Below are 26979 nucleotides of genomic sequence, written 5' to 3'. Positions count from 1 at the left end.
ATTTGACTCTCATGATGTCTTCTTATGCCAGGATAACAAATCAACAGACTTTGTGTCAGCCCTTTCTCAGTTCAGATTAGATACGTTGCTATTCTCGACCAAACTTGCGCAGTTGACCAGCCCTGGAGTGATCGGGAGTACCAGGTCGCCGCTTGGGCCTTTCAGAAATGGAAGTACCACCAGTTCACTTCTCTCAGGGACGATCTCTGGGGCAACGCAATCTTCCTCAAGGAAGCCAATGCCATCAGTGTGGAACTGAAGAAGAAGGTAAATATTGTCAGTCATTATAAAAACCTTTCCTTCTTTTAATGGAGCCCTAAAAAGAAACACAAAATCAGTTCATACTGATAATGTACTCTTTTAAAATTCAAGTTTTGTTATTTTGCGATAATAGGCAGATTACTAGAAGAGAAAATGGCGGTCATAGTTTAGCCATTCAAATTTCACCATGAACGCCCAGCGCCGGTACGTCAGTGTGACTTAATGGATTCTAAAGTATTTTCTTGTATTTGAGCCATTGTGGCGCAGTAAAAGTTCTTGAAACTTGCAAAGTTAAGCCTTGGGCTCTTGTAGAATACAACGTAGTCCATCCGTACCGATAACAAATCAGCTAGACCCGAGCAGGTGCTGTCAAAATCCATGACATCATAGCAAGCTAACGCGAGAACTTGAAAGCAGCGTCACCACCCGTCTTTTTTGTGTCTATTCTGGCTAACCACGACTCCTGTAACACTAAAAGTGGCTTTTTTGCTGTTGCAGCAGGTTAGTTTACTAATACAGCCGAAATAATTTTTCTCATTAGTGTTCCTTCAATGAACCCGTTCCAACCTTGCAAAAAAAAAAAAAGCTAACATTTCTTGTCAGCATTGCCTGCACAGCTGACTTCCATCACAATGATCATCACTTGATGGCCATTGTAATCTTTGATACTTGCAGTGTGAGCATTGTTATAGTACTTACCTCTTTGTCTGAACTCCTGTCTACAGGTGCAGTTCCAGTTTGTCCTTGTCACAGACACACTGTACTCGCCGCTCCCGCCAGACCTGATTCCTCACGATGAAGCGGATGAGTTTTTAGACCAGGAGCGGCCTTTTCCTCGGACCCTAGTTGCTGTCGAAGTGCAGGACACGAAAAACGGAGCCACTCACCACTGGACGCTGACCAAACTCAGGTTGGTGCTGCCTCCCTTCTAAAGGCGCCGATTGCATGGCATAGCATTGAAGCAGTGATTATGTGTCAGTGCTTCCCCGTGGGCTGTGGTGCAAGTAGGAAGGGTTTGCGCACAGACCTCTCTGGAAGTCTTGTTTTAGGTTGGCAGTGCATGTTTTTGCTACAAGAAGTCTATGCTGGATTTGTAGCAAACATTGTTGAAGTTGGTAGGGGGCCAAGGAGTGGGACACCACACTGGCACCTAATGAGCTGAAAATGCAAATTTTGTGTGTCTGTGCTCTTAAATGAATAAACCAGACAGTAAGTCAGAGCATAGCCACCCTGAGTGCTGTTCATTTCCTGCAAAGGGCAGAGAAAAAGCTTTTAGAATGACATGCTGTGAGTGCTTGTGCCAGCAAAGGTTTCCCGTATGCTGTGTGCTTGTATGGATGACGTGAGCACCTTGTTAAAAATGGTGGCAAGTACCACCGAGGGGGGGGGGCTTGTTCCTTTTTCTCTTCTTCTTCATCTTCGTGTCTTCAATCTTATAATCCATAGTTTGGGTAACAAACCATCAAATTCTTAGAAACCTCTTACTCTAATTGAAATTAGTATAAAATGTAATATTTCCTTCATTGTGTGCTTTCTCTTCATAACTTTCTTAACTATACTATCTTGCACTTCAGACAATGCCAGTGTCACCTTAGGGCATCGGTTACATCAAGTTTTTAGCAATAGTGCTTGTTCTTGTTGGGCATGCATGGTTGAGCATTTGACTTTATTTCAATGAGTACCGCATCTCTTCCTCCATAAGCTGCACTGATCCTGTAGTCTGTAACAACTGATGTGTCTTTGCCACATAAAAACTCAGAATTCAATTTAATTTTAGATAAAGCAACTGATGTGAACACTTGTCTGTTAAGGTAAATTTTGCACACAGACACAAAAAAAGACAATGCTTGATGACATTCTGCATAATTTCAAACATAGTGCTTGTGTTGCACAATCGCCGACTTTGCTCGCCGCTGTCATTGTGCTTGAGTGTTACTCGTTTTTCTGGGCACAAGTTCGCCCAATAAAGAGTTAAATTGGGGGCGTCCAGTACAGGAACGCAAAAGCATCTCCGCAAGGTGTCACATAGCGATGGTGAAGAATGACACAATGTCTGATTATACAAGTTTTGGTGAGAACACGCACAACAGGGAAAATCAACGATAACATTCGAGTAAGTTCCAAATCATACAGGTGCATCTTGTGCTGCGCGACAACATTTAACAATTGTTAGCTGGTGAAAAGCGGTTACCGGAGAAAGGTAGACAAATACACGTGTCAATATAGTGAATGTGATAGTCAAAAGTGGGGAACTTGTCTTTCAAGCTGTGTAGAAATGAAGCAGCTTAAGTAATTGCTTAAATTGATGTTCTTAAGTGTCCATGTGGTACTGTAGAACACTAATTGGATCAATACCAAATATGCAGTCAGTGCTTAATAAATTGTGCACAAAACAATAACACACCAGTCATGCCTGCTACAAAAGTATCTATTACCGAACTTTCAAACTCACTTTTTTCCAATAGTAATTGGTAACGTCTTAATTTTAAGTTTTGCATTTGTTGTTGTGTAGGGTTAATCTTCCTTTTCGTGCAGTGTAGTCACATCATCATTTTTCACACAATTAGTGCGCATACTGTGTTCTCTCTCTACTAAGCTATTATAACTGATCTCAGTGATTGACTGCCTTTTCGTAAAAAACTGAAAAATTTAATCAAATCAGAATAAACCCAACTGGTTATGCAGAGAAGCACAGGAATGAACTAGTTATATTGCAATGTAAGCATTCTTAAAAACAAAGAAAACAACATGCTCTAAGTCTACTTGTTTACTGGCTGAGAATGTTAGATTGATGTTCTAAAGCAATAAAGGAGTAGAGAAAAATACTCTTGCAACCTGTGTATGTCGGCCTTGTGAAGAAGTAGTTCTTCATTAAACTTTGAACAGCCTTGTGGACGTGATATTTTGGTGCCATATAGTGAATTTCCTAGACACTTGTTAACTATAGGCTCTCCTTTCTTCTCTGTCAGCTATTCTAAGTATAAAAATAACTGAGATTTGGATAAATGAGGCACAACTGCACCTGCATCATGTCACTGCAAACTGCAGCTTTAAAAAAATTGCTTATCAGGCACCACTTTCAAAGTCTAGACAAAATTTATGGAATGCCAGTAAGGAGAGTTCAGGTTTAAATGTAGCCTCAGCATCTCACAAGGATGCTTTCTGGACAAATTCATGCTGCACATTCAAGGTAAGTTCTAGCTTGGACATTAGCATCAAAGAGTTCTAGATAGGGATAGCATTGAATTGACACAAATATACTACAAGGATACTCTGCGTAGAATACTACCTTCCTGAGTATTTCAAGGTGCTTTTCTTGACGGGAAACATTTTAGTGTCCTTAATCCAAAGGAAAATAAAACGAAAAATGACTCATTTTCCTAACACATCACATTAGTACAGCTGTAGGGACAAGTTAGTCAAAAGTCCTAACCTGTCCCTGCACATTTTTAAATTATATATGACAAACAATAAAAAACACTGATAAAGTGTTACTTTCCTGTATCTTGTTTTATCTGTTATGGGCGTATATTGTACAAAATTTTTTTGTCCTCTATTATTTTCTGTATTCTATTTGCTTTGTAAAGATTGATCACCTGTGTGCGATCACGAGACATGTGGAGATCACAAAAGTTACAATCAAAACAGCAACTCTTCTGGCTCTCATGCGCAAAATAATAACGATGCGACAGCTGTGATACCTGCTCTTCACTTTCTGTTACACTGTAACTGGTTGCTAATCGTAGTTTCAGACCACACTGTAGCACTCTTCTCAAATGGTCCAGCACTTCACTTTGTACAGATGGATTTGTAATGCAGATTGAACTATTTGCCTCGTTGAGGTATCCATCAAAATTTAAAACTGTGTCCATTTGAAAAAAAAAAAAAACTATGAATGATTTGTTGAACTGTTTGGATGTTGTGATTCTACCATGATTCATACGAGCCAACTAAATGTTCGCAGCTAGGTTATATATCCTTTGTGAAGGGGTTGCTGTTTAGTGCTATCCTAATACATTTTTATTTAGCAGGTTACTGCTATGTTTTTCCAGCATATTTTGCTTAGTGAACTTTGTCCCTTGTGAATGATGGGAAAGTTCACTGTCATCAAACACCGGGAAGCGTAGCTTACTTGATTGTCATGGGAAAAATGGCACCAGTACAGACTGTGTGCTTGTTTAGTTGGATGGGATAAATATGTTGATCTACATATTTTGCTGTAATATAGAATTTTAACTGAAGCATCTTTGGTGCAGAAAGGGTGGGGGGAGCTTGCATAATATGCTGTGTCACGGAAATGACAGGGAATGAAATGTAAAACTTGGACGGCATCTAGAGTAGTCACAGTTAAGGCAGTGTGCACGAGTCTGTGTCGTTTTTTAAATTAGTTCTTGTGCATTTTTGAGCGTCTCATTCATTTAACACACTGAAAGAAAAATTTGCTGTAATCACTATGTTTTTACGTTATGTTGTACTCCTTAACTCCCAATATAGTGTCCCAATATATAGTGACAGTGTTGGATGCATAGCTGTGATGTAAAAGGTGGTCCCTTCTTCTGTTCTTCCTCTTTTCTATGTTAGTGCTAGTCTTGGCCTTTTCCTTTTTTTATTAAGGTGTGCTGCTTATTTTTCAGAGTGTGACAAGAGGCTCTTGAGCTGCATTGGAATCGTTTTTCATTTTATTTATGTGTCATTGATGATTAAACATTTTCATATTATGAGTGCATTTTGACAGATTGAAATATGCATGCACTGGCTGTAAAGCATCTGACATACTGCACGTGAACGTGTGATCTAGATTGCACCTTAATAGCTTGCACCTCAATTGTAGACAAAGTAGCTGTTGTATATTGCGATTTTTCTGGTGCTTTTGTTTTTACATTTTGTTATGCTCTATCTAAATTTTCTGTGAGAACATTTACAGCACTATAGCCTGAGTCCAGTCTCTTGACATATGTGATGTCGAATTTAAAATTTTTGTGCATACTTTGCATGATGTTTGCCTACTACGTGAAGGTGTGTTTGGCCTAGTGGTGACCTTTATCAGATTAGTGGTCCCATGTGATGAGATAATGCACACACCTTTGAGAAGTAATCACTCTGGGTGAACCATTCTTTCTTTTAAGCATCATTTTGCGATGGCTGGACAAGTCTGGCTTGCACAAATGCTACTGCACACATTATTTGCATAATATGGACAACCATTGCTATGCTGCAATCAAGGCGCTCTGTCTACAGTTGGGGTTCCGCTACAATTCTGATCAATGTGCCTTACCACATAGTGCCCCACGCTTGGTTGAGCTGTGCCCTAATGTTGGAAGGTTTATTGATGATGCTGAGTGAGAGAATTCACTATAGGAAAAGTAGAGAGGTCGGCGTGAACTAGTATGCTCTAGCCTGTTACTCTGCACAGAGAAAAGGAAAGGGGACAAAGATAATAAAAATAATGATGATGATAGGGCAGAAAGAAGGGATGCTTATACACAATAACCACGCAGCTACGACAAGTTATTTTATACAGACAGTGTTCAGACATTTAAACACCATTTATAACTGATATGTGGTTGTTCTATACTTGCAATAGTATCACAGCCATAGGCTGTCACAGCTTTCTGAACACTGATGCACGTTGCATAAGACTAATGACAGTTTCTCAAATGTTAAGCTTACTAAAAGTCAACTCAATGTGTGTAACACACAATTGTATGTATATTGTGTATATGTATGAAATTGTGTATATTGCGGTGGTTGTGCTGGACCAGTCAGCCAAACATTGATGGCCTCTACATCAATTTAAACGTCATGTGTAAGCCAATTTGTATGTAAGAAGTGCAGCAAGCCTGGATACTTCTGTCAACTACTTTCATAACTGCACCATCTCCTAAGTTTCGTTAACAGATTACTGACACAGTGGCGCACACGGAGAGAACGCATTTAAGATTATTATGCAAGCATTGTTGATTTAACCACAACAAGGAAGTGTCGTGTAAGATCTTTCCGTGCTCTTTCGCTGAATTATGACTGTCACTTAGTTCAGAATACAGGTAGTGCCATTGCACTGCAAGCGCAGTGAAGTCGGGAAGGTTACTCAGCTAACCAAACCTCGGGCACTAAAATGGTAGCCCAGCAAGGGCAGTAACAGTTGGGAGCATTGTCTGGCGCGGCAACTGACTGGCACACCTCGCTGCCCCCTCTCCCGCCCTGCCTACCCCCCCCCAACCTGTAGACGTCGCCTGGAGCTAATGCGCAATGTGTACAATGAGGACACCTGGTCCCCCGGGAGCCCCGAATCTCGGGAGGACCCACTGCAGTGCTTGAGCACGTCAGCTGCCCTGGGCCTGTCCAGTCTCATCCCTTCCAAGACAAGGTCATAACACGCACTATGCTGCTGTTGCCACGCGTTTTCACTGCATTGGCCTCCTTCCTTTCCTTGCCGCAGTCGCAGTCGATGTTCCCGCCGTTTTGCACTTGGCCGCCAGCACCTCTCATTTGGCTCCTGTTCTGTCATTCTCTTCATATGCCGATGTGAAACTCTCCCTACTCTCTCTGCACCTTGCTTCTACGCTCTCTGCTCGTTTCGATGCAGCAACCTGCATCGCTCCTACGGTCAGCAGCAGGAATGTGCATTGTGCTGCTAGCCATAGCTTGTTGATTGTTCCGCTTCTTGTTGGCTTCATCACGTGTCAGCCATGTTAATGCTTCAGCTTGAGGTGTTGCTTGAGCCATGTGCTTCTTGCTGCTTACGTTGAAAATGCACTTGATCGCCAAATGCTAAGCTGCATACGTTGTGTAGGTTTGCTCCGCTACGGACCTGGCAAGGACAACTTTCTGGCACAAGGAAAAGTGAAAGTGTCAACTTAGATGACATTGTCTTGTATTCTGTCAGTTCAAACAATCTGCGCAAATTGAAAGAAAAGCAATCAGTTCCTAAGCAGCCAGTTGTGTACATATTTGGAATAAAACTGTTGTTATTAGAATTACTTATGGAAGTAATTTGTTAGTCTTTATGTTTTGAAAGTTCTTTAGTGTAGTCATGGAAACAGAAAAATTAATGGCGGTATGTTTTATATACCAACCGAGCATATTCAACATTCATCTCATTCAAGCTCATATGCAGCTTTCTTTTTCATCACAAAGCGTCACATGAAATGAGACCCATTTATGAGAATATTTTAACTTTGGAGTTCACATGATCACATGATAGGTAAAACATGCCACAGCATAAAGCAGTGTTCAGGGTACTGTGCAGTATGTGACAAGTGTACCTACAAATGCATTAGTACTACACTAAGTGCACTAGTACTACACAAGCTATCATTTTTTCTGTGTGCATGCATAATTCATTAAAAGGAATTGTGCAGACATCATATATACAGCAGTTTATCATAGTCTTGTTTGTTCCCTGGTCTGGTCACCTCTCACGAGCTGAACTGGTACTTTCGCTGAACTGGCAATTTGTTAGTTTCTTTCTCATGTCGTGGCGCACTTGACATTTATATTTTCCACTGAAAAGAGTATAATGGATATTCTGAGAGTTCTCGGCTAAGGAACTTGTATTTTGGTTGCACACCTTTATTGCACTATAGGTTAGTGTCCTGTGCTCCTTTGTTCAAGGCTAATACTATGGGTTTTACATTTGGTGATAGTTGCGATGTGGACACTGGTGACATCTGATGCAATCTTGATATTTGGACAGAAGGTTGAGTCTGCGACCAGATAAAAATATGCTTGATGCTACAAGTTTCATATGAAACCCATTACAAACTAAATATAATTTGACTCTTGCCACTTACCGGACTTGTGTCCAGCTTAGAAGGGTAGCGGATTGGACTAGTTGTTACGTCATGTTTAATGCTGAGAATGGTAGCGTAAAGTAAAGAAACGCCGGACTCGGTCTTTGTGTGTCTCGTTGTCTGGTGTTCCTTTACTTCGTGATACCATTCTCCACAATCATGCTCAGTATGCTTTCACCTGACTGAATAACTTCCAACCAAACACTTCATTGATTTTAATGTGGTATGTTACATAGCTGCTGCTTGCTCAAAGGCTACAATTTTTTATGCAAAAATGGAAGTTGCTTAATATATTTGTCCAGCTTCTGTCACTACCTTGAACCATAGCCTTAGTTCCAAATTTTGAAGACTGAATGTCAGTCTCCATAACGTTTTTTTTTTTTTTGTAGGATGAACCACGTGTCGGGAGTGTACTGCGTGTTAATGTGAAAGAAATTGCACACAGGAATGCTGGGTCTCATAGTCACTGTAATACATTAAATTTTACAATGAAAACTTGCAGCGAACACTAATATTTTCCTATTACATACACGTACGTCTTTCCACATATGTTATGATGTTCATAATCACATTAGTTGTGGTGCTATGACTCATGTCAGGAGGCCATTTCATTCATCCCATATTCACATAAATAGCACATCTAATGAGAAGACTACGGTTAAGCATGCTGCATTTTGTCTAATAAATAGGGGTGTGAGAATGTCAAAATTTTTGAATACGAATCTAATATGAACACATAGCTTCGAATATGGAATTGAATATCCAATAATGATTTGCACATGAATTTATTGGCAAGTTTGGTAATTTTAACATGTTGGAACATCGAAATGACATTGTCAATTGTGAAAAATAGACTAGTAAGCTGTTATACTAAGAGATTGTGTATTGGGCTCATGTTAATTTGGAAAATTGAGTAATTCCCACTAGCTGTCTGTTCTTGCCAACCTGTGCCTTATTATACAACATCGAATGCCCGTAAACTCAGAGGCGTTTGACCCTGTGCCAGCGTCAATCGTCGCATTTGCTGTCAAGTAGTAAGTTTAGATTGGGGGTGATGCTGCAAATGAATGCACCCTCGCTCACCGTAAACCCGTGCCTCTTGCTACTGAGAGGCTCGCTTTTCCGCAAAGCTTATTTGTTTAGTGGCCAAGCGTGCTTTACAGGCTAAATTTCGGCAGCAGCACGAAATTATCACAAAATTGAGCACAGAATCATACACCTATTCTTAGATTAGACAAAAGAAAACACTAAGGACCGTGTTTGCTCGCGTACAGCCAGCAGCATATTCGATTTGTTTCGAATATTCGTGTACAACCGAATATTCGAAATTTTTCTAATACACACTTTTCGTATTGAATACGAATATTAAAAATATATTTGATAAAATTCGAAATTTTCGAATATTCGCACTCCCCTACTCATAAATGATTCGCGCAATAGCTTGCCTATTTCTTGAAGTATCACTCATCCCCCCTTACTGCTCTGTGTCCATTTTATTCATTGCCTGTAAATGATTTTTGTTTGTACATTCCTGAGTGCTTGAATGCTGACATCGCATATTGGTTGACGTTGGTTCGCTAACAGCAGTGTCTGCAGATCTGCAGCAAATGCTGCTAGCTGTGGCCCGCTGTAAGCCATAATTAATGCACTGAACTTATTTGAGCATGGATTTTACTTTTGTATGCCCTCCCTATGTTAGTTTGCATTCTCCATGTTTTGATTCTGCACCATTACTGCCACGAGGTTACTGATTGATTGCATGAGGATTCCCAACTACCTGGAACTATGTTTATGCTGCCCATATTCTCTCCATCTTCTGACGCACTTCAAAACCTTCACATATATTGTTCTTTTTAACACATTATCAGTGTTCCTTAAAGAGCCCTGCTGCACTTTTTCAGCATGGTGAATAAATTAGTTCTAGTACTGAAATATGCTGTCATGAACATCTGAGCAAATATTTTTCCTTTACTTGCAACAGAGAACCTATAGATTTGTTCAAAAGGCCGTTCGCATTTTTTTTTTCAACTTCCTGAAATCACATAACTTTTTGTCTACATTCCTAAGCACTTATAACTGCGAGGGCCATTGGCTAGATATTTTTGAAATGTCATGACTAAGTAGCATTGCCAGAAGCAAAAAATAAAAAAATCTGGCAATTGATAATGTGATGGCACTATCTACGGGCAGAGAATGGTACCACTGTCCTGATACTATGGCCTTTTCCACGAACAAATCGTTCCACGCCATCTTGTGGTTATGCTGATGTCAAAGCTCAGCGCAATGATGGGTCGAGCGTATTGTTCAGCGTGAGCATGACAGCACATTTTGAGTCACGCAGAAGTTACGAAAAGGATGGAAAAACTTTTAGTGTATGACAGCAGCAGCACTTGATTACTGATAGCTCTGTTCGAGGCATGTTAAATTTTTGTTGTAAATAGTTTCTGTGATATCAGGCGAATTTACCGTATTTCGTAAAAGAAAAGTTGTTGTATGGCCCTTTAAAGGCAGAGTTACGTAATGGAAACAGTGGCACATCGTCACAATTGTCAAGCCACTGTTATGCTGTTAGGTGTAGAAAAGATATAATAGCTTGTACTAGTATGTTGTTTGTTTTGTCTGCAGTATTTCATTGTATATAATAGTATTTTGATTTTACAAACATCACATGACCCTAAAAGATAAGAGATATGAAGAGTTGTTGTATCACCAGAGATTGACACGGAACGAAGCAGAACCTCCACACTAAAAAAAATTGTTTTCTTTTTCTTGTTCTTGAGCAATGTGATAAACACATGCTTGTGTCATGAAATTGCCAAAGCTCACAGAAAAGTGCCGTACATATGTTGATGTGGAGAATCGTAGCCTTTGCTGGCCTGATGCTTCTTTGTAACTTTCACTATAACAATATTCATATGAGCCACAATCTTTTAATAGGCATCCTGCTGTCTACTGTCATAAAACATTCTAAAGCTCTATGCAGCTGAATGTGGTGTAAACACCAATGTAGTCCTTTAATATGTTAAAGGTCGAGCTTTAAGCATTGCTGTCTTGAATTACAGGCAGCGTCTGGAGCTGATGCGCGAGATGTACCACAATGAGGCTGAATTATCACCAACGTCTCCCGACTACAATGTGGAGAGCAGCATTACAGGTGGTGATCCATTCTATGACCGGTTCCCATGGTTCAGGCTCATTGGCAGGTATGTCCTTTGAAACTCACATGATGCAGAAGTGTTGGTGTGTATGAGTATGTGCATAAAGAGATACTGCCAGATGTAGCAATATGCCGAAGTCAACTATAAAGTTGGTGTTCTACTGGTTTATGGAAAAATATATCTGCTGTAAAATGCATCTAGCAGTTCATATTTATTGAGTTCTCTTCTAACTTGCCTAACTTGTCTTAATTGTGTTATTGGAAGCACTTGTCTCATTGGTTGGTAGATTAAATGATTAAATGCCTTTATTTCCATGAAGAAATTTTGTGGAAATTGCAGGGATTGTTTTCAAGGCCATAGTATCGGAATTCGTGGTCGAGCAGGTAGGGAGAATAGGTCAGAAGGTAGTAGGATACAAAAACATTTAAATAGAGAATTATCGTAAAGGTTCAATAGTACCTTGCAGTACCTAGTGCTTTTTATCTCACTTTTGTTTGTGAAAGATTTAAGCATATGCATAATATGTATTGAGTTCTAGTGTGGCCACGTTGTGTAGTACTGCTCTGGACTACGATCATTCTGCAGCTGCAAAAGCCATTAATATTTATCACTAAAGGCATTAGTCATTTGTTTTATTATTGACTTTCAGCTGTGAAAAGGCAAGTCATCATATGCTCTGAACAAACAAGGTACAGCATAAACATATGACGCTTGTCTCTTCTGTCACCCAGGGCCTTTGTGTACCTCAGCAATTTGTTATACCCTGTGCCACTGGTGCAAAAGGTGGCCATTGTCAACGAGAAAGGCGATGTAAAGGGCTACCTACGAGTCGCTGTACAAGCTGTCATAGGTGAGCAATGCTGTGTCTACATAGGTAGTGCTTGTAGCCTTGCATGCCCACTATGCTTCTCAATGCTGTACACACTTGAACATAGTAACATTTAGGGTGGGTGCCTGCCTGTCCCTTTTTGACTGTGCGTTAGGACTGGAGCAACTAAATGAAAGACGAAGGGTTTGCAATGCACAAAGGAAAATTTAGAAATGCTAAATGTTCTTTAGGGGTGTAATTAATGTTTGCAGTCTATTGGTCTCAGGTTATGTGCTTCTGCTCCAGCACAGTCTGTGATTTATCAGCAAGGTTAAGGAAAGCTGCTTTGTGAAGCCATGCTTTATTCACAAAAGGGTTTTGATTTCTCCCCGGGAATCATTACTTCTTGTGCTGTAGTGCTAAGCCAACAAGTAACGAGAAAGGCGACGTAAAGGGCTACCTACGAGTCGCTGTACGAGCTGTCATAGGTGAGCGATGCTAGCATGTGTCTACAGGCGTGTGCAGAATGCAGAAAAATATGAACTTCAAAAAATAAGTTAGCTTTTTAGCAATTCTTTCAGACGCTTGTGAAGTGATACATAAAAGTTGTATGTAGATGTCATATAAATGGTGTTGACATGAAAACTTCGGAAATTGCAATTAAACAAGCGAGCGAGGAAAGTTTTAATAACTATTGGCCTCTTTCACATAGCCACAAAAGCGTGTTTTTTTTGCTGTTTTCAGATGATGAGGAAAGCACGGACTGCAGCACAGGAGTACGCCAGTCAGCAAGAATCAGCTTTAATGATGACCTTTTTGACGCTACAAAGAAAGTAAGTGATTCAGAAAAGCATGAAAACTCTGGTTCTGTTAGAGTTCCCAAAACGTAAAATATAATTTAGCTGAATGTGATGGAAAAGTGCACTTCGCTGAGGCTTCGGGGACAATGGCACATGGTTAAACAATAAGGCACGCATAGATGAGACAAGGCAGCATGTTTTGCTATCACCCTGTTTGTCACCAACCCCAAAATGCAGTCATATTATCAACTTTGCTAAGCATATTAACTCAAAATGGGATATAGTAATTACGGTGGCCGTGCTGGGAAGCAGTGTAAATGGCATCGCTGCACCAAGGACTAGAAGGTAGTAATTGAATGCTTTTGTCAGATGGCTTGATGCGCACCTATTGGACATTGATGTAAATCAGCGTTTTGAATTTCTTAATCAGCATCAGCTGTAGCACACTGTCTGCAGCACCATGAGACTGGTTTATGAGAGTGTCACACTAAGAACATGATTAGTTGCTGTTACCAAATAAATTCTGTAAAATTTTGCAAGGTGTAGCAAAAGTCATGCCAGGAAAAGTTGGAATCCACCAGAAGACAGCCCAAAACAGCAAAGAAAGCCTATGGAGATTTCTCAGAAGGAAAGCTTTGAGCTTGAAGAAGAATAACTCTATAACTGCTAAATTTTTTTTTCCAAGGCACCTGCATGGGTTTCCTTTGGTAGCTTCTGTTACTTTCTAATGAATGCTAGTTTTTTCTTTCATCCTTGTCATTCCTGTCATATTACATCATTTTGTATCGTTTGAGTGTCCCTTGAGGGAGGAAAGTCGAGCTAAAATTGCACCGTGCCTACTGTTCGCAGGATCATTGTATAGAAGGTTCATCACCCTGCCTTGAAAAAGCGCCATGCTGCGAGGAACGCATAGTGGAAGGGGAAGAGCAACAACAACAGGGTTCACTGCAGCAAGGTATTAACTCTCTTTCTCTCTTTTTTTTTTGCCACTGCCCCACGTAAGCCAAGTTTTCTTGTTTGTCTCTTAGCTTTTGTATGCTTCTTGGTGAGACACAAGCGAATTATCTGTTCCATAATGTAGCCAGGCCGGTGTTGTACTATTTCACCTTTGTGTTGCTGTTTTCACATTAGCTTTCTGCTATGAACATTCAGAAAAGGCACAGTGTAACGTGACGGTCTAGAACTAGGAAGTTGAACTTTGTTGCCTCCCTGGAAGGTGTGGGGATGTAGGGATGAAGTACAATGAGATGTCATAACCCCGGACTCAAAATTGTGTGGTTTAATTCCTCATAAAAGGCAATATCAGTAACTTTTAGTAGGCCATTCATGTAAGATATTTCAGTCCCAAGATCATTGTTCTGCTTAATAGTCGAGACAGTATTACACAGACATTCTCTTCACAATGATCAAAGCCGTGTGCCCGAATTTCTTGAATACCTTGTGAGCAAAAACGGTATGTTTTTTCAATGGGCGTCATCATCGTTTGCTTGTCATTATTAATAATATTATTTGGCTCACCCATTCCTACTCCTTGCTTCCTTTAGTGGTATCCTTGATGTATTCATAGCCATACTTTGCAAAGATTACTGTGCCTTAGAGATCCTTCATTCTTTTTTAACATGGTACAGTGTTATGTATATGGCTGTCATTGCAAGATTGATACCTGTTTGTACTGTAAGGAGCTGTCACAGTATATCATAATCTCATTAGAGTGCTCATGCTTGTCTCTGTGTGGTTTATCCATGCAGAAGAGCGCAGCCGGATCGAGGCCTACAAGCAGGATGGGGAGAACAACAACATCCTTCCCCTGAGCCAGGAGGAAGAGAAAGCTGCCTGAGCACCTGCAGATTGGCAAGGAGTTCACCTTCAGGGTCACTGTGCTGCAGGCCATTGGTATCTCGAAGGAGTACGCCGACATCTTCTCCCAGTTCAAGTACGCAACCCACGCTTCCAAGCTCTTGCGTTTCATTGCAATCGCAATTATAGGAACATTCGAGACACATTCATGCCGTCGCCGTCACTGTACTGTCCCAGGTGCGACAGTGTATGCACAGTGCACGCACTTAGTGCTAGTGGTCACATGACCAGCTGGGGCACAAGGGCAAGCGGATTAAACCAAGATGGCTGGCGCTTTGATGGGTGCTGTCTACTTGCACACCCCGTGGTGAAGGTCACATGATCTGCTGAGTTTCAGAGGCGTGGTACAGTGAAATAGTTAAGTTGGAGGCAGCACAAAACACTCACTTTGGGGCAAGCATGTGCACTCCCCACTGGCGGTGCTGCTCCTCATCAAACCACTGTTGTGACTGCGAGTGCTGACAATCATCAAGTGAACTCTGTTCATGTCTGTCAATGGCTGCATGACAGCACCTGTGTTTAGTTAGTAAGCAAATGTTTACTGCAGTTTATACTGCCCATAAAACTATGAACTTTGCTTTATCTAATGTTCTAATCCCTTGCTATTGCTGTGAATGCTTCGCCCTTTGGGTGAAACTAATTTTTTTTTTTGGCTTTAAGGCCATAGTTTCAACAGTGCTGTGTGTGCATAGTAAGAATTCACTTATTATTCTTTAAACATAGAAAACATCAAGTACAGATGCTAGCATAAAGTCAGTTAAATGTAAATTTTAAAATAAAGGAAGCAGAAGAATATGCGCACCCAGTAAAGAAAGTTTATTACCATGGAAATTGGGAAAAAGTGCTGCCCAGCGTGGAATGTAGGCAGGCAGTATGGTTGGCTGTACGGGGAAGTGCACAGTACAGCTTTGAATTCTACTTACGATATGTTGACTGTAACATAACTTAGTTTCTTCAACAATACCGTGTTTCAAAATTATTTGATGGTGAGGTGTTCTTTGTCGAAAACATCAGCACTATGAAAATGACTTGATGGAGTAAGCAAGCACAGTGAAGTAAGAAACCATAGTGAAGAATCAAACAGGTACTGAGATCGATCGGCTGGAGAGTGCATTGTGCATTATAGCTCTTGTAACATAAATACTTTTTTTTATAATTGGAGAACTGGCATAAAAGATGGGAATGCTATTCAGCTAGCGTTGTGTGAAAAAAATTGCAGCTTTTTTTATGTTGTAGTGAAGGTACCGTTATCACAGTGTCATCTTTGCAGCATGTTATCACTAACAGCAATGATCACAAGAACTCTTGTGTTAGAAACTGGAGGAATTCTGGTTGTACCTGGAAGCATCAGCTGTTCTGCTTCTGTGTGTTGTTGCCTTACTGTAATGTAGACATTATTCTTCATGTAAAGTGGCTCTTTTTTCAGCTTTCTGCACCGTCATGATGAGGCATTTTCAACAGAGCCTCTCAAGAACACAGTGAAGGGACCTCCACCTGGGTTCTTCCATGTTCAGAATGTAGGTGCCATTTACTTCCATCTACAAGAATAAGTGCTAAAGCAATAAAATCAAGCTAAGATATTGTACTGTTTATGTTGAAACCTAGTTTGGTGTCATGTCTGATGAGACTGCAACAAAAGATGGACCTTACTGGACTTCAAAGCCACAAAACACACCTGTAGAATGTGCTTGGCAAGGTGCCAACTCTAGTGATGCAACTTGAATTGCAACTAAGTTTATGTTTAGAACAGAGAGAGTATGTGCTATAAGTAGAGGTGTGTATGCACTCTACACCAATGTGAAAGAGAGCACTTAAGCTGCACTCAAACAGTAATTCCTGCAAATATGCAAGTCAGAATTTTAATAATTGCTATTTGTTATATAGTTCTGAGGTTGAATTTCCTCATAGAAATTTTATTTCAGTACAAGAACAAGAAAATTGCTGACTTTAAATGCAAATCTGGTGTTCATCTTTGTACTGGTCTTATTACTTATCACCTGTTGTTGCTTTTGTGTGCTAGATAGTTCACAGTGAAAGAAGTGATTAACAAGACACTGACATCTACTTCTTTTCCTTTTATAACTGTCATTAATTTAGCAGCAATGACACTTGGCATGTGCTGTGCGAGAGCAGTTGCAGAAAAGAAATTGTGATGTTATTTTCGGATGTCACTTTTGGTTTTGATTAGTGGGAGAACACAGAGCAATGTGATTTCACACCATATATGGACCGAACGTGGCTAAAAGAAACACAAGGTTATAATACTACTGCCACGCTTACACTGTCTATGCTACCATTAACAACTGCTTGCCGCTGGTCCATTTTACTCATTGTACAGATCACAGTGACGGTGACCCAGTCATTCGTGAACTACCTGCGGACTCGGCCTATTGTCTTCGAGGTGTTCGGGCACTATCAGCAGCACCCGTTGCACAGAGATTCCAGAGATGCCTGCCAACAACAGTAAGCATTCAGCTTTCACTGGAAGGCTTTTTGTTGTGGCAAATCACCGTGAGTGCTTTCATGCACTGATAAGGTATAATAGGGGTGGCCAAACTGCAACTCATGAGCCACGTGCTGCTCTTCTAGGGTCCACTTGCAGCTCACAACCAGCCCGACGCAGTCAGGCAGTCAGTCTGCTCTAATTATAATACACAAAGTAACAACGACGTTAATGTCTGAGGCTCCCATGTATGGTTCTTGAGCAATATGATGAACTCCTTTGTGGCACTTTGAACGTGTCTGTCTGACCACCCCTAAGGTAGAACAATGGCTTTTTGTAAGTTGGTTGTCCATGGACGATCTAACTGGTTGTTTGTAGCTGTTATAACTGAACCGCAATGTTTCTACAGAAAGTACGGTGACATTCAGTGCAGTGCCTGTTTCATAAGCCTGCTTTTTGCATTTCACACCATTTTCCATTGAGCATTTTAGGTGTTTTAGTTGGAAAATTCATCCTAGGTCATATAACTGAGGAAATGCCTTAGCTTCTGTTTCAAGTGCTCATGATCTTGATTTCTGGTAACCTGGCTGGAGCATCATCTAGCTAGAAATAACACACGGGTCTTTCATTCTCTTGCATTATGTTATGCATTTAATTGATTGATGACTAATTAATGCTGCCTGATAAGCATCATTCTTTGTTACTTAACTTGTTGGGAAGTAGAAAACCTAAACTATTGAAACGTATAGTCGCCGACCGATAATTCGGAATTGACGGGGACCGCCAAAATGTCCAAATATTCGAAGTCCGAAGTATCAGATTGACCCAAAAATAATTGACTTTATTCTACAAGTGGACAAAAAAGGTGTGCTGTATCTTCGGATTGTCACTCTCTGAGATACCTTCAGTTTCACGCGACTAGCATAAGATGCATCGGTGTCTAGTAATAACGGCATTCAAGGCAATACTCGTCGACTACTAGATCGGTGACTATTAGACTGGCTAGGCTTCGCTAGTTTTGATTTCTCGAAGTGTCGGAGACATGGCCAATGACCATGCCAGGAACGTCTCAAAACGAAAATATAGATAGCGTATTCTGCTCTGCTCGGTGTCCATAGTAGCACATGGCCATGCAGTCGGAACCCATATTATTACATGGCATGCTGTAAGGTGTCTCAAATTTTGATTGTCTTTATACGTTAAGTCTATGGGGCTAGTGACAGTGCCACAGGCCTGTCCGATTGATCAAGCATGTCTGAATTTTCGGTATCCGAATAATTAATCGTTGACAACTTGTTAACCTTTTTCCAGTGACTGATTTTCATTGGCTAACAAATGTTAAAGTTTATCGCTCAACGCAAGACGCACCTTTTTATATCGGAAGTTTCTCGAACATTATCACTGATTACATCTGTTGCCTATGTTGTCGACGAACCTTGCTTAATCAGATAATGGTGTACATTCTAGAACTTACACTGGAAGGTTCACTGAGCCATGTATAAATAGCCGACGTGTCTGATCCGCAGATTAAATTTTGACGATCAACAAGTATGCTCGCTGCTATGATTGTGCTGAGAGTTGCTTGTCTTGCTGGGCACAAGTTCACCTAATAAACAGTTTGATTTGTGACTTGCGTTGTGTCACTGTGGTTGTTCAGTGTCACTACAATGTGACTATACTGTTTGCAGCAGCAGCGTACGTCAGCCACCCCGACGGATGTTCCCAAGGACACTGCCTATTTCTCAGCCTGTTCGGTCACCAAAGTTCGACATACTGCAATGCCCAAGGTAAGACTCCGATTTCTATTATCCGGTTTCTAAATGCATGCGCCTCAAAATGACGGACTAACGGTAATCTTTCATGACCTCTTTTTTTTTTCAGCACAACGCACATATATGCGAAACACGACGTCCTGGTATGGTTCGAAATTTGCGAACTGACTCCTAATGGCGAGTAAGTGGTGCTGGATATTTTAAAAATAATTTATCTAACAAAAGCTATTTCTGGGATCTGGTCTGGTGGGAGCCTTTTGAAGTGATTCTGCAACTTGATAACATTGCTTGCAATTTGCTTGGTAATGGGCATTTAGTAATTGCAGAGCCTGATTTAGCAGTGAATTGCAGAATAAGGGAAACTCTAGGAACTTTTGGGAGTGTGAACATTGCTTTTATTTTTGTTGCTTTCAGTGTAGTCTTTCGTCTTTGTGTTGACAAAGTCACTGCTATAATACGTTTGCCTGAATAGTGAGAATAAGGAGATTCGAGGGGCTCGATTTTTTGTTTGTCATTATCACTGAGAAAACAGACGATGATGCCAGAGGAAGCATATAGGAAATTAATTTTTGTTTAATTGAAATGTAGAAATTATAAGGTAAAGGGAAATGAAAGTGGACGAAAGGATAGCCTGCCACAGGAGAGAGCCGAATTCACATCTTTCGCATTTCGCGTGTTAAGTTTTACCAACTGAGCTATCGTGGGGGCCATCCTTCTGCCCACTTTCTTGGCCATATGGGTGTACGTGCATCTCCACACACAACACCTGACCCCACGTCTTGTCTGTTTTCCAAATTAGGTACACCCCCGCCGTGGTCAATCACTGCGATGATGCTCCTTGTAGAGGGACGTTCTCTCTCCACCAGGGGATTCAGAGGCGCATACGCCTAACGCTGGTCCACGAGCAAACGCCCAACGTCTGCTGGAAGGATGTCCGAGAGGTTGTTGTTGGTAGGCATCTTGTTTAGCACATCTCATTTATGCACATCACAAACACATCTTATTAACCACGAAATTGCAAGACAGCAGGCAGGTACACATAACCACAGGCATGCTTTTTGACTTTTTGTTGCTACAAGCTTCAGTACTGTTGCTATGCTATGTTTGACCAATTTTGCAGGGGTAAACAGTCATAACCTTATGATAAAGCACTCAGTGTTTAGTTGGCGTTGGGAGGTATTATTACACTTTGTTGAACTGTTAACCTGCAGTAAAGAACTTGCCAGATAAAGCTCCCTCAAGTGTCTTAATGGTAATATGAGAAACATTGGTATGAGAAGTACAGTAGGATGGGATTTCAGTAATTTTTAGCACTCGCGTCTTGGTGTTACTAGTAAAGTTCGTTTAATACCATTGAAATATTACAGGTCGTGTCAGAAGCACACCAGAGTGCGAGGAAGAGGACAACGACACCTCGGTGCTGTCGCTGGGCATCTTCCCTGGAAGCTACTTGGAGATGGCTGGTGATGACAGGTATGCTGTTATTTTGTTGAGAGCTCTGCCAGCTGAAGTCTTTAATTAGTAGCCGTGTCAAGTATTGGCTAGCTAGGTTCAAGTGCTGTGTGAGCTTTATGGCTTTGAACTGGTGCCAATCCCTGCAGCATCATTGAGATTCGTGCCATATTGGCTGTCCCCATGTCAAAACGTTGGCTTCAGTGACATTCCTCCTTCTACCAGTGTTAATCACTTCACGCCTCCATCTTCTTGTGAACCTTTCTTGGACGTTATCTGTTAGTGTTCCTCTTTGCATTGGTGAAAAATAGCTAAGTATGCATGTGCATTTTTTTCATCCTGCAGGACATTCTACCACTTTGAGGCAGCGTGGGATTCCTCCTTACATAGCTCTCCTCTGCTGAACAGAGTCACTCCTTATGGAGAGCGAGTATACTTGACCATCTCAGCTTACTTGGAGGTAAACACCAGGCTTCCTACTAACTACATATTTGCTAATTACACTTGCACTTTTGTCATTGTAATAACACTTACACCAACACTTTTACATTAATTTCTGGGGTTTTATGCGCTGAAACCACAATCTGATTATGAGGCACACTGTAGTGGAGAACTCCGAATTTGGAGAGCCAGTACTATAAAGAGACATGCCACAGTGAGATCTGCTTTTCTGAGCTTCAACTATTTTGTCTTGTTCACAGCTGGAAAACTCTGCACAGCCTGCTATTGTAACAAAAGACCTGTGTCTTATCATCTATGGACGAGATGCGAGACTGGCACCAAGGTCAGTAATATACCACGAAATATATAGGTTTATTTGTTTGTTACTGCTACGATTGAAAAAAAATAAATATTTTGTTAACATTTTATAGCTCTGTCAGGAGTTGTGTTTCATGTATAAGCATCATGTGATACAGTGAAAACCCTATGTGCTCAGTGTCACTGACGTACCACTACATTTTTGCGTTTCTGTCCTGCCATGCCACTGACGTCAGATAGGAATGCGAATACCATACTAAGCTAGCATTTGCCATTATCCGTGTCATTTTTTAGCTTCTGCATAACCAATAATAAACCGTCATGTTTCTTTTATAATATGCAAGTAAAAGACCCAACGCTGGAGGTGCATCATCACCGAAAAAATCCTACTCTGAAAGGGGAAAAAAAACTATTTAGGATCTGCAACTTTGTTATTGCACTGCCGTCTTTAGCTTCTGGATGTTTCACATAATGTTTGATGCATTAATTCCTACTGACATCATTTGTGAATCCATCTGTATCTGTATTTCAAGTGAAAGATTCATGGCATGTTGCACTGCTCCACATTTGTAAAAAAATGAGGTCGTTGCAGGCTTGGTTACCACAGCTTAACACATTATACGCGAAATATCGTTCCCTGTGCGTTGACCATTTCTTGATGGCACATGATGGCACATGCGTGCAGGTTGTCTCCGAATGCAAAATCCCTGCGCCACCTGTTCACTGGTGCCTACAAGAATGCTGATGCCAATCATGTGACCGGCATCTACGAGATGATCCTCAAGAGAGCGGCAGATTCAGGTAGCCCGGGTAGGAGGCACCTTCTTGTCTTCTTAGTTGTGCTAAGGTTTGCCCCTTTAAGATGGTGATACGTGCTACTTAGTGACAAAGGGACATGGCAGCCACTCATTGATACGCTTGTATAGCTCAATTGAAATGACCTTCTGTCGTCTTCCTACCGTCATTAGTGCAGGTTTTCTCTAATGATGGCTCAGTCCACCTTCCATCAAATGCGATGAACCATGTATATGGAAATAGCGTATTCTACTCAGCATGCATTTAATATAAAGTTACATATTGCTCCTCGAATTTCGATTTTTGAAGCTAAAGCTAGTGTAGCATTTGCATATTAGTTCTTGTACAGCATGCAGGTACAAAGCTCCAAGTTGTTTAAAAATAACTTGTGAACCCATGGGTGGCGGTGCAACATTCCTGTATGTAGGGACCTCAGGCCAGTGCCACGAGCAGCATTCTTTCAAATAACCATCAGCATGAGACACGTGGCCACGGTGAGCTGTGGACACTTTGATTTAGTTAAGAGCAAGATGGCGTGAGTTTAATTTACTGGTTTGGTCACAATAGAAGTTGATACCGCAGTAGGTACTGTTAATCATACATGAACCTTGCTGCTCAGTGGCTACAAGCAAAATAGCCAGTGGCCACGTCTATTCGCGAATGCTCGCTGAGCGTGCGAATCAATGAATATTGAGTATAAACGGTTATCCGATTTATAACAATCAGTGACAAAACATTTCTTACTGTGGTGTTGGTCACTGTTATTGTGAATCCCTGGAGTGCAACTTGAACATCCTGTTCCCAACTAGAAAGGAGTGCCTACAAGCCCTCACTGCTGATAAGTTGTGGTGCACATGTTTGTGACCTCGCTGATACTGCTAGTGACTATCTTTAGACAATGTTGCACGTATATTGCTTCCACACTGCTCATTGCTCTTAAAGCCAGGAAGCTCTGTACAAATTTGTGTAGGCAAGCCTTAATGTAGGGCTGCAGTTTTTGTTCTCATTACGTTAGCGGAGAGTTCATGGTGTGTGCCTGGTGCTGTTCTAACCACAGGGGTGCAGCGTCGGCAGCGCCGGGTGCTGGACACGTCATCAACGTACGTGCGAGGAGAAGAGAACCTGCATGGCTGGCAGCCACGAGGGGACTCGCTCATATTTGACCACCAGTGGGAACTGGAAAAGCTGACACGTCTTGAAGAGGTGGGCTATATTGTCACTGAACTTAGGTATGCCCACTGCAGCAAGTGTTCCTCACTGTTAAGCGCATGAGGCTTCAAAGACAAAGGGACGCGGGAACAACCAGTGCTTGTAACCTGAATGATGCATTGTGACATCAGGTGCTGGTGCTCAATTATCTTTGCGTTAAAGTTTAGTTTTCACTCTGAGCTGCTTCGCAGATGGGACTGAGTTGCTTCTCACTCAACTGCTGGAATATGGGTGAGAGTGTGCAGTTAGCAGCAACAATGGAACACCTTTCAGCAAGCATGTATTGCATGCTATTGTAAAGTGATTTTTTAAATGGTGCCAGTTTTGCTGTCCTGGTCCTTATTGGCCATACAGACAGTCCGGACCATGAGAACTCTACTGTGCCAGAGACTATAGACTACATGCTTTCTGCATACCAACTGCACTTGTGAAGGAGACAAGCATTGACTGGAGATCTATGGCATGCAGACAACCAGCGACTTTCTGAAAATCTTCTTTAGGACCCATGGTCAAAATAAATATACACTAAGCATTGCACAATGAAGACCATTGTGGCTTTTCTGAGAGAAAGTGAATGGGATATGCGAATGTAATGTAATAAGTGTTTCCACTTTTTTTTATTCATGCACATCTACATTTCTCTCCTTATCATGTTTACTTTCTCCTACTCCGTTTGTTCTCCTTCCCCCTACCCAAATGCTGAGTAGTTGGGTAGAAGACTGTATAGTTCAGGCTGGCCTCTCAGCTCTTCTCTCATATTAAATCTCTCTCTCACTATTCGGTAACGATGCATTTTTAAGTTTGCTCTGCCTGACATGTTTACAATTGCAGTGTCTCACCAACATGCCCACAGCTCAGCACTTGTGCAGAAGTGTTCCAACATCGCCACATCTTAACGTTCGCAGGTGGAGAAGGTGCGGCACCTCCTGCTCCTCCGAGAGAAGCTGGGCCTAGACTCTGGTGGTCCACCCCAGCACCAGGACATCTGCAAGTGGGAGAAAGAGGCATGCAACCTGGTGGCCCGTGCCGCGGCTCGGGGCCCCAGCTCCAGCCAACAGGCAGCTGCTGCCGTGCCCGCCGCCTCGCAGCTGCCATCGCCCACCGTGGCTTCCTCGGTCGCCATGACGCCAACCCGTGGCACGGTGGTGGATGAGAGCGTGTATGCCCCCTGGGAGATGACGCCCCGCGAGCGGGAGCTGGCGACTCGCACCATCGGCCTCGTCTTGAGCCACATTCCCAGCAAACCACCACCTACTGGACCAGGAGCTGCCAAGGTATGGTGGCTATGAGAGGATGTGTGTTGTGTCTTTGTTGAACTGCTGCGTTTATGTCTAGCCTTTGAAAACTGCAAGCCACTTACCTGCCAGAGGCAACTCTTGCTTCGCATGAATCATGTCACGCCACTGCATTTTGGTGAAAATGAGAGCATTCTAAGGATGCGGTGGGTTTGCTAGCCGGTGCCTAGGTGCCTAAGTGGTGGCTGAGCAACCAGTGATGCAGTTTTAAATTCCTAGTGTCACCATAGTTTCTCATTACATTTTCAATGTGTTTCTGCCTGCTTAAAATATAAATGAAATCTTTAATTTATATACTTACCACTGATTAGTTGCACAAGACAGCAGATGTTACCTGGATAACAAACCTACCATACTCCTTTGCGATATCTAGTGTGTTCTTGTGTATATATGTAATTTTTTGAGCTGATTTTGCACATTCAACACTATTCTCACATTAATAGCAAGGTGCACCACCATAGTTTTTATATGTATTCATATGTACATATTCATACGTATTCATATTCCTTCTACTTATTCATATGTCATATATTTATCTTGATGGAAAGTAGCACAATAAATTGGGAAACAAGAAGGGCAAACGGACAGAGCACTACTTCTTTGCGCTACTTTTCATCATGTCTACACACCAACTAGCTCAGCAAAGCGTTTTGCTGGTATATTTATTATTTGAGAGAAGTCTACCAAGCCTAATGATATGCATGTATAAAAGCTTGTGTGACCTAGACAGCTTTGGGCGCTTATCGAGACTATGTATATAGACTATGTATATAGACTATGTTTTAGTGATGCAGTGCTAAGTAAAGACCCCATTTGTTCGTAGAAGTTCTATTGGCTTTTATTCTTTTAAGGTTTCTGAAGGATACTACTTTGCTTGTTCATTACAGGGTGTGTTCAGATAAGGACAGACTAAGGGGGGTCCTGACTATTTTTAGTTCTCAGCAAAATTTTTGCATGAGGTGGGAAAATGTCTCTGTCGAAGGAAATCAACCTTCGTTTTGCGAAACATAGCACGGATTTCTTGAAAAAAAAATCTTATTTCACTAAAGGTGGGAAGAGCGTTTTAACGACTTGCAAATTTTACAAATGCGAGGGCCTATCACTCTAAAATTAACACATTGCACCCCACTAAAATTTTGTATGGTACCCCACCAAAATCTTTTTCGGTAATTCTACACCACTAGTACTATTGGCCCACGGCAAGTTCAATTTATGTCACCTACATTATGTTTTTGAAAAATTGCCATACTTTGGTTATTGAGCAACTACTTATGACTGACCCTGAAATCAGGCTTTTTGGGGGTCATTTTAGCTAAAGTGATGAAGCTGAAGAATACTTCTGATAAATCTTCAAAACGTTTCTTGTAAACTAAGAAAATAAGTATGCAGCTACACCACATATTTATTTCGTTATAAAATCCCAAAAATGCAAAATTGCAAAAATAGTAAGAATTGGAACATTTTAGAGACATTTTTTTTTTTTTAATCATCACAGAGACATTTTCCCGCCCCATATAAAAATTTCGCTGAACACTAAAAATAGTCGGGACACCCCCTTAGTCTGTCCTTATCGGAACCACCCTCTGCATTACAAGGGAACTAACTTTATCTACTTGTTTCCTTGCTTTCTCTGTCATTGGAACGGAAGCAGCCAACCACAGCGATGACACCTGTTGAAGAGGGAGATGCATCATCACTTAGTTCCAGCATGACATCAAGCTCTTCACAAGAGTAAGCACAACAAAGAATAACTAAGCCTCTGCTTTCATGGTTACATCATTAATAGTTTAGAAAACCTCAGTAGCAGAGACCAACTGGCGGGTAGTGATGGCTGGCCACGTCAGGTGACGATGTACAGCGAGGTCCACTGTTAAAGGAAACACCCAACCTGTATTTGGCTACCAATAACTGACTTATGGCACGAGTATCTATGCAAACCATTTGTAATGCAAACACATGTCATCCTAATGCATACAATAACAGTAGCTGCCTTTTTCAATAATGTAAACGTGTTTCAGCTAATTTGGTTTTATTTCCAGCTAACCTACTATTTTTCTCTTTCTCAGGTGACACACACGAAAGAATGTTAAGCGGAAGCTTTAGCTTGGGGTCTCCTATCTATCTCATAAATATGTGGGAAATGAGAAATAGTTTTTCTCGGCAATCACTATACCGAATTTGATGAGGTTCGTTGCATTTAAAAGAAAAAGTTAAAATCTAGTGACTGTTGGTTGTGAATTTTGATTTAGGTCATTAATTTTCTAATAAAAATTGGAAAATATAGCACATTTTCAGAATACAATACTATCAAGTTTACAAGTCTAACTTGGCAATGAAAAATGATATCAGAGTTCTGTAAATTGCATCTAATAAGTACATCTAAATTGGACAAAATTGATACATTATACATGGCTCTCAAATAGGCCACTAAATTATGAGTAGAACTTTTGCAAAACCCTTGTAAACAATGCAACAAATTCACATAAGATATAAATTTACATATCAAATTTGTCCACTTTGAATGCTCTAATGGATACAGTTTACAGAACTACGATATCTATTCTAGATGTAGAGCTA

The 26979-nt window shown here is 41.1% G+C and overlaps 2 protein-coding genes across 3 annotated transcripts in view; one reads left to right on the top strand and one right to left on the bottom strand.

Annotated features, from left to right (window-relative positions):
* LOC119446186 (kinesin-like protein unc-104) overlaps positions 1-26979 on the top strand; it is a 111751-nt gene that overhangs the window by 73721 nt on the left and 11051 nt on the right. Inside the window, 21 exon segments of the mRNA XM_049663962.1 lie at positions 113-267; positions 987-1171; positions 6488-6628; positions 11117-11257; positions 11944-12062; positions 12765-12853; positions 13670-13775; positions 14569-14645; positions 14647-14753; positions 16104-16194; positions 17016-17140; positions 18812-18907; positions 19002-19073; positions 19692-19843; positions 20260-20365; positions 20690-20804; positions 21046-21128; positions 21789-21913; positions 22956-23101; positions 24013-24381; positions 26051-26133. Coding sequence (XP_049519919.1) covers positions 113-267; positions 987-1171; positions 6488-6628; positions 11117-11257; positions 11944-12062; positions 12765-12853; positions 13670-13775; positions 14569-14645; positions 14647-14753; positions 16104-16194; positions 17016-17140; positions 18812-18907; positions 19002-19073; positions 19692-19843; positions 20260-20365; positions 20690-20804; positions 21046-21128; positions 21789-21913; positions 22956-23101; positions 24013-24381; positions 26051-26133 — 2683 coding nt within the window.
* LOC119446188 (uncharacterized) overlaps positions 24934-26979 on the bottom strand; it is a 33929-nt gene continuing 31883 nt past the window's right edge. The window contains exon 12 of one of the 2 annotated variants that reach the window (XM_049663964.1): positions 24934-26072. In XM_049663964.1, the coding sequence (XP_049519921.1) occupies positions 26008-26072 (65 nt within the window). In that variant the 3' untranslated portion in view covers positions 24934-26007. The remainder of the gene's footprint in view (positions 26073-26979) is intronic. The other variant, XM_037710549.2, reaches the window with a different exon arrangement.

The sequence above is a fragment of the Dermacentor silvarum genome, chromosome 3, assembly GCF_013339745.2.
Source record: "Dermacentor silvarum isolate Dsil-2018 chromosome 3, BIME_Dsil_1.4, whole genome shotgun sequence".
Lineage (NCBI taxonomy): Eukaryota > Metazoa > Arthropoda > Arachnida > Ixodida > Ixodidae > Dermacentor > Dermacentor silvarum.
The sequence above is the reverse complement of the archived record's forward strand: the minus strand, read 5'-3'. Positions and strand labels throughout refer to the sequence as shown.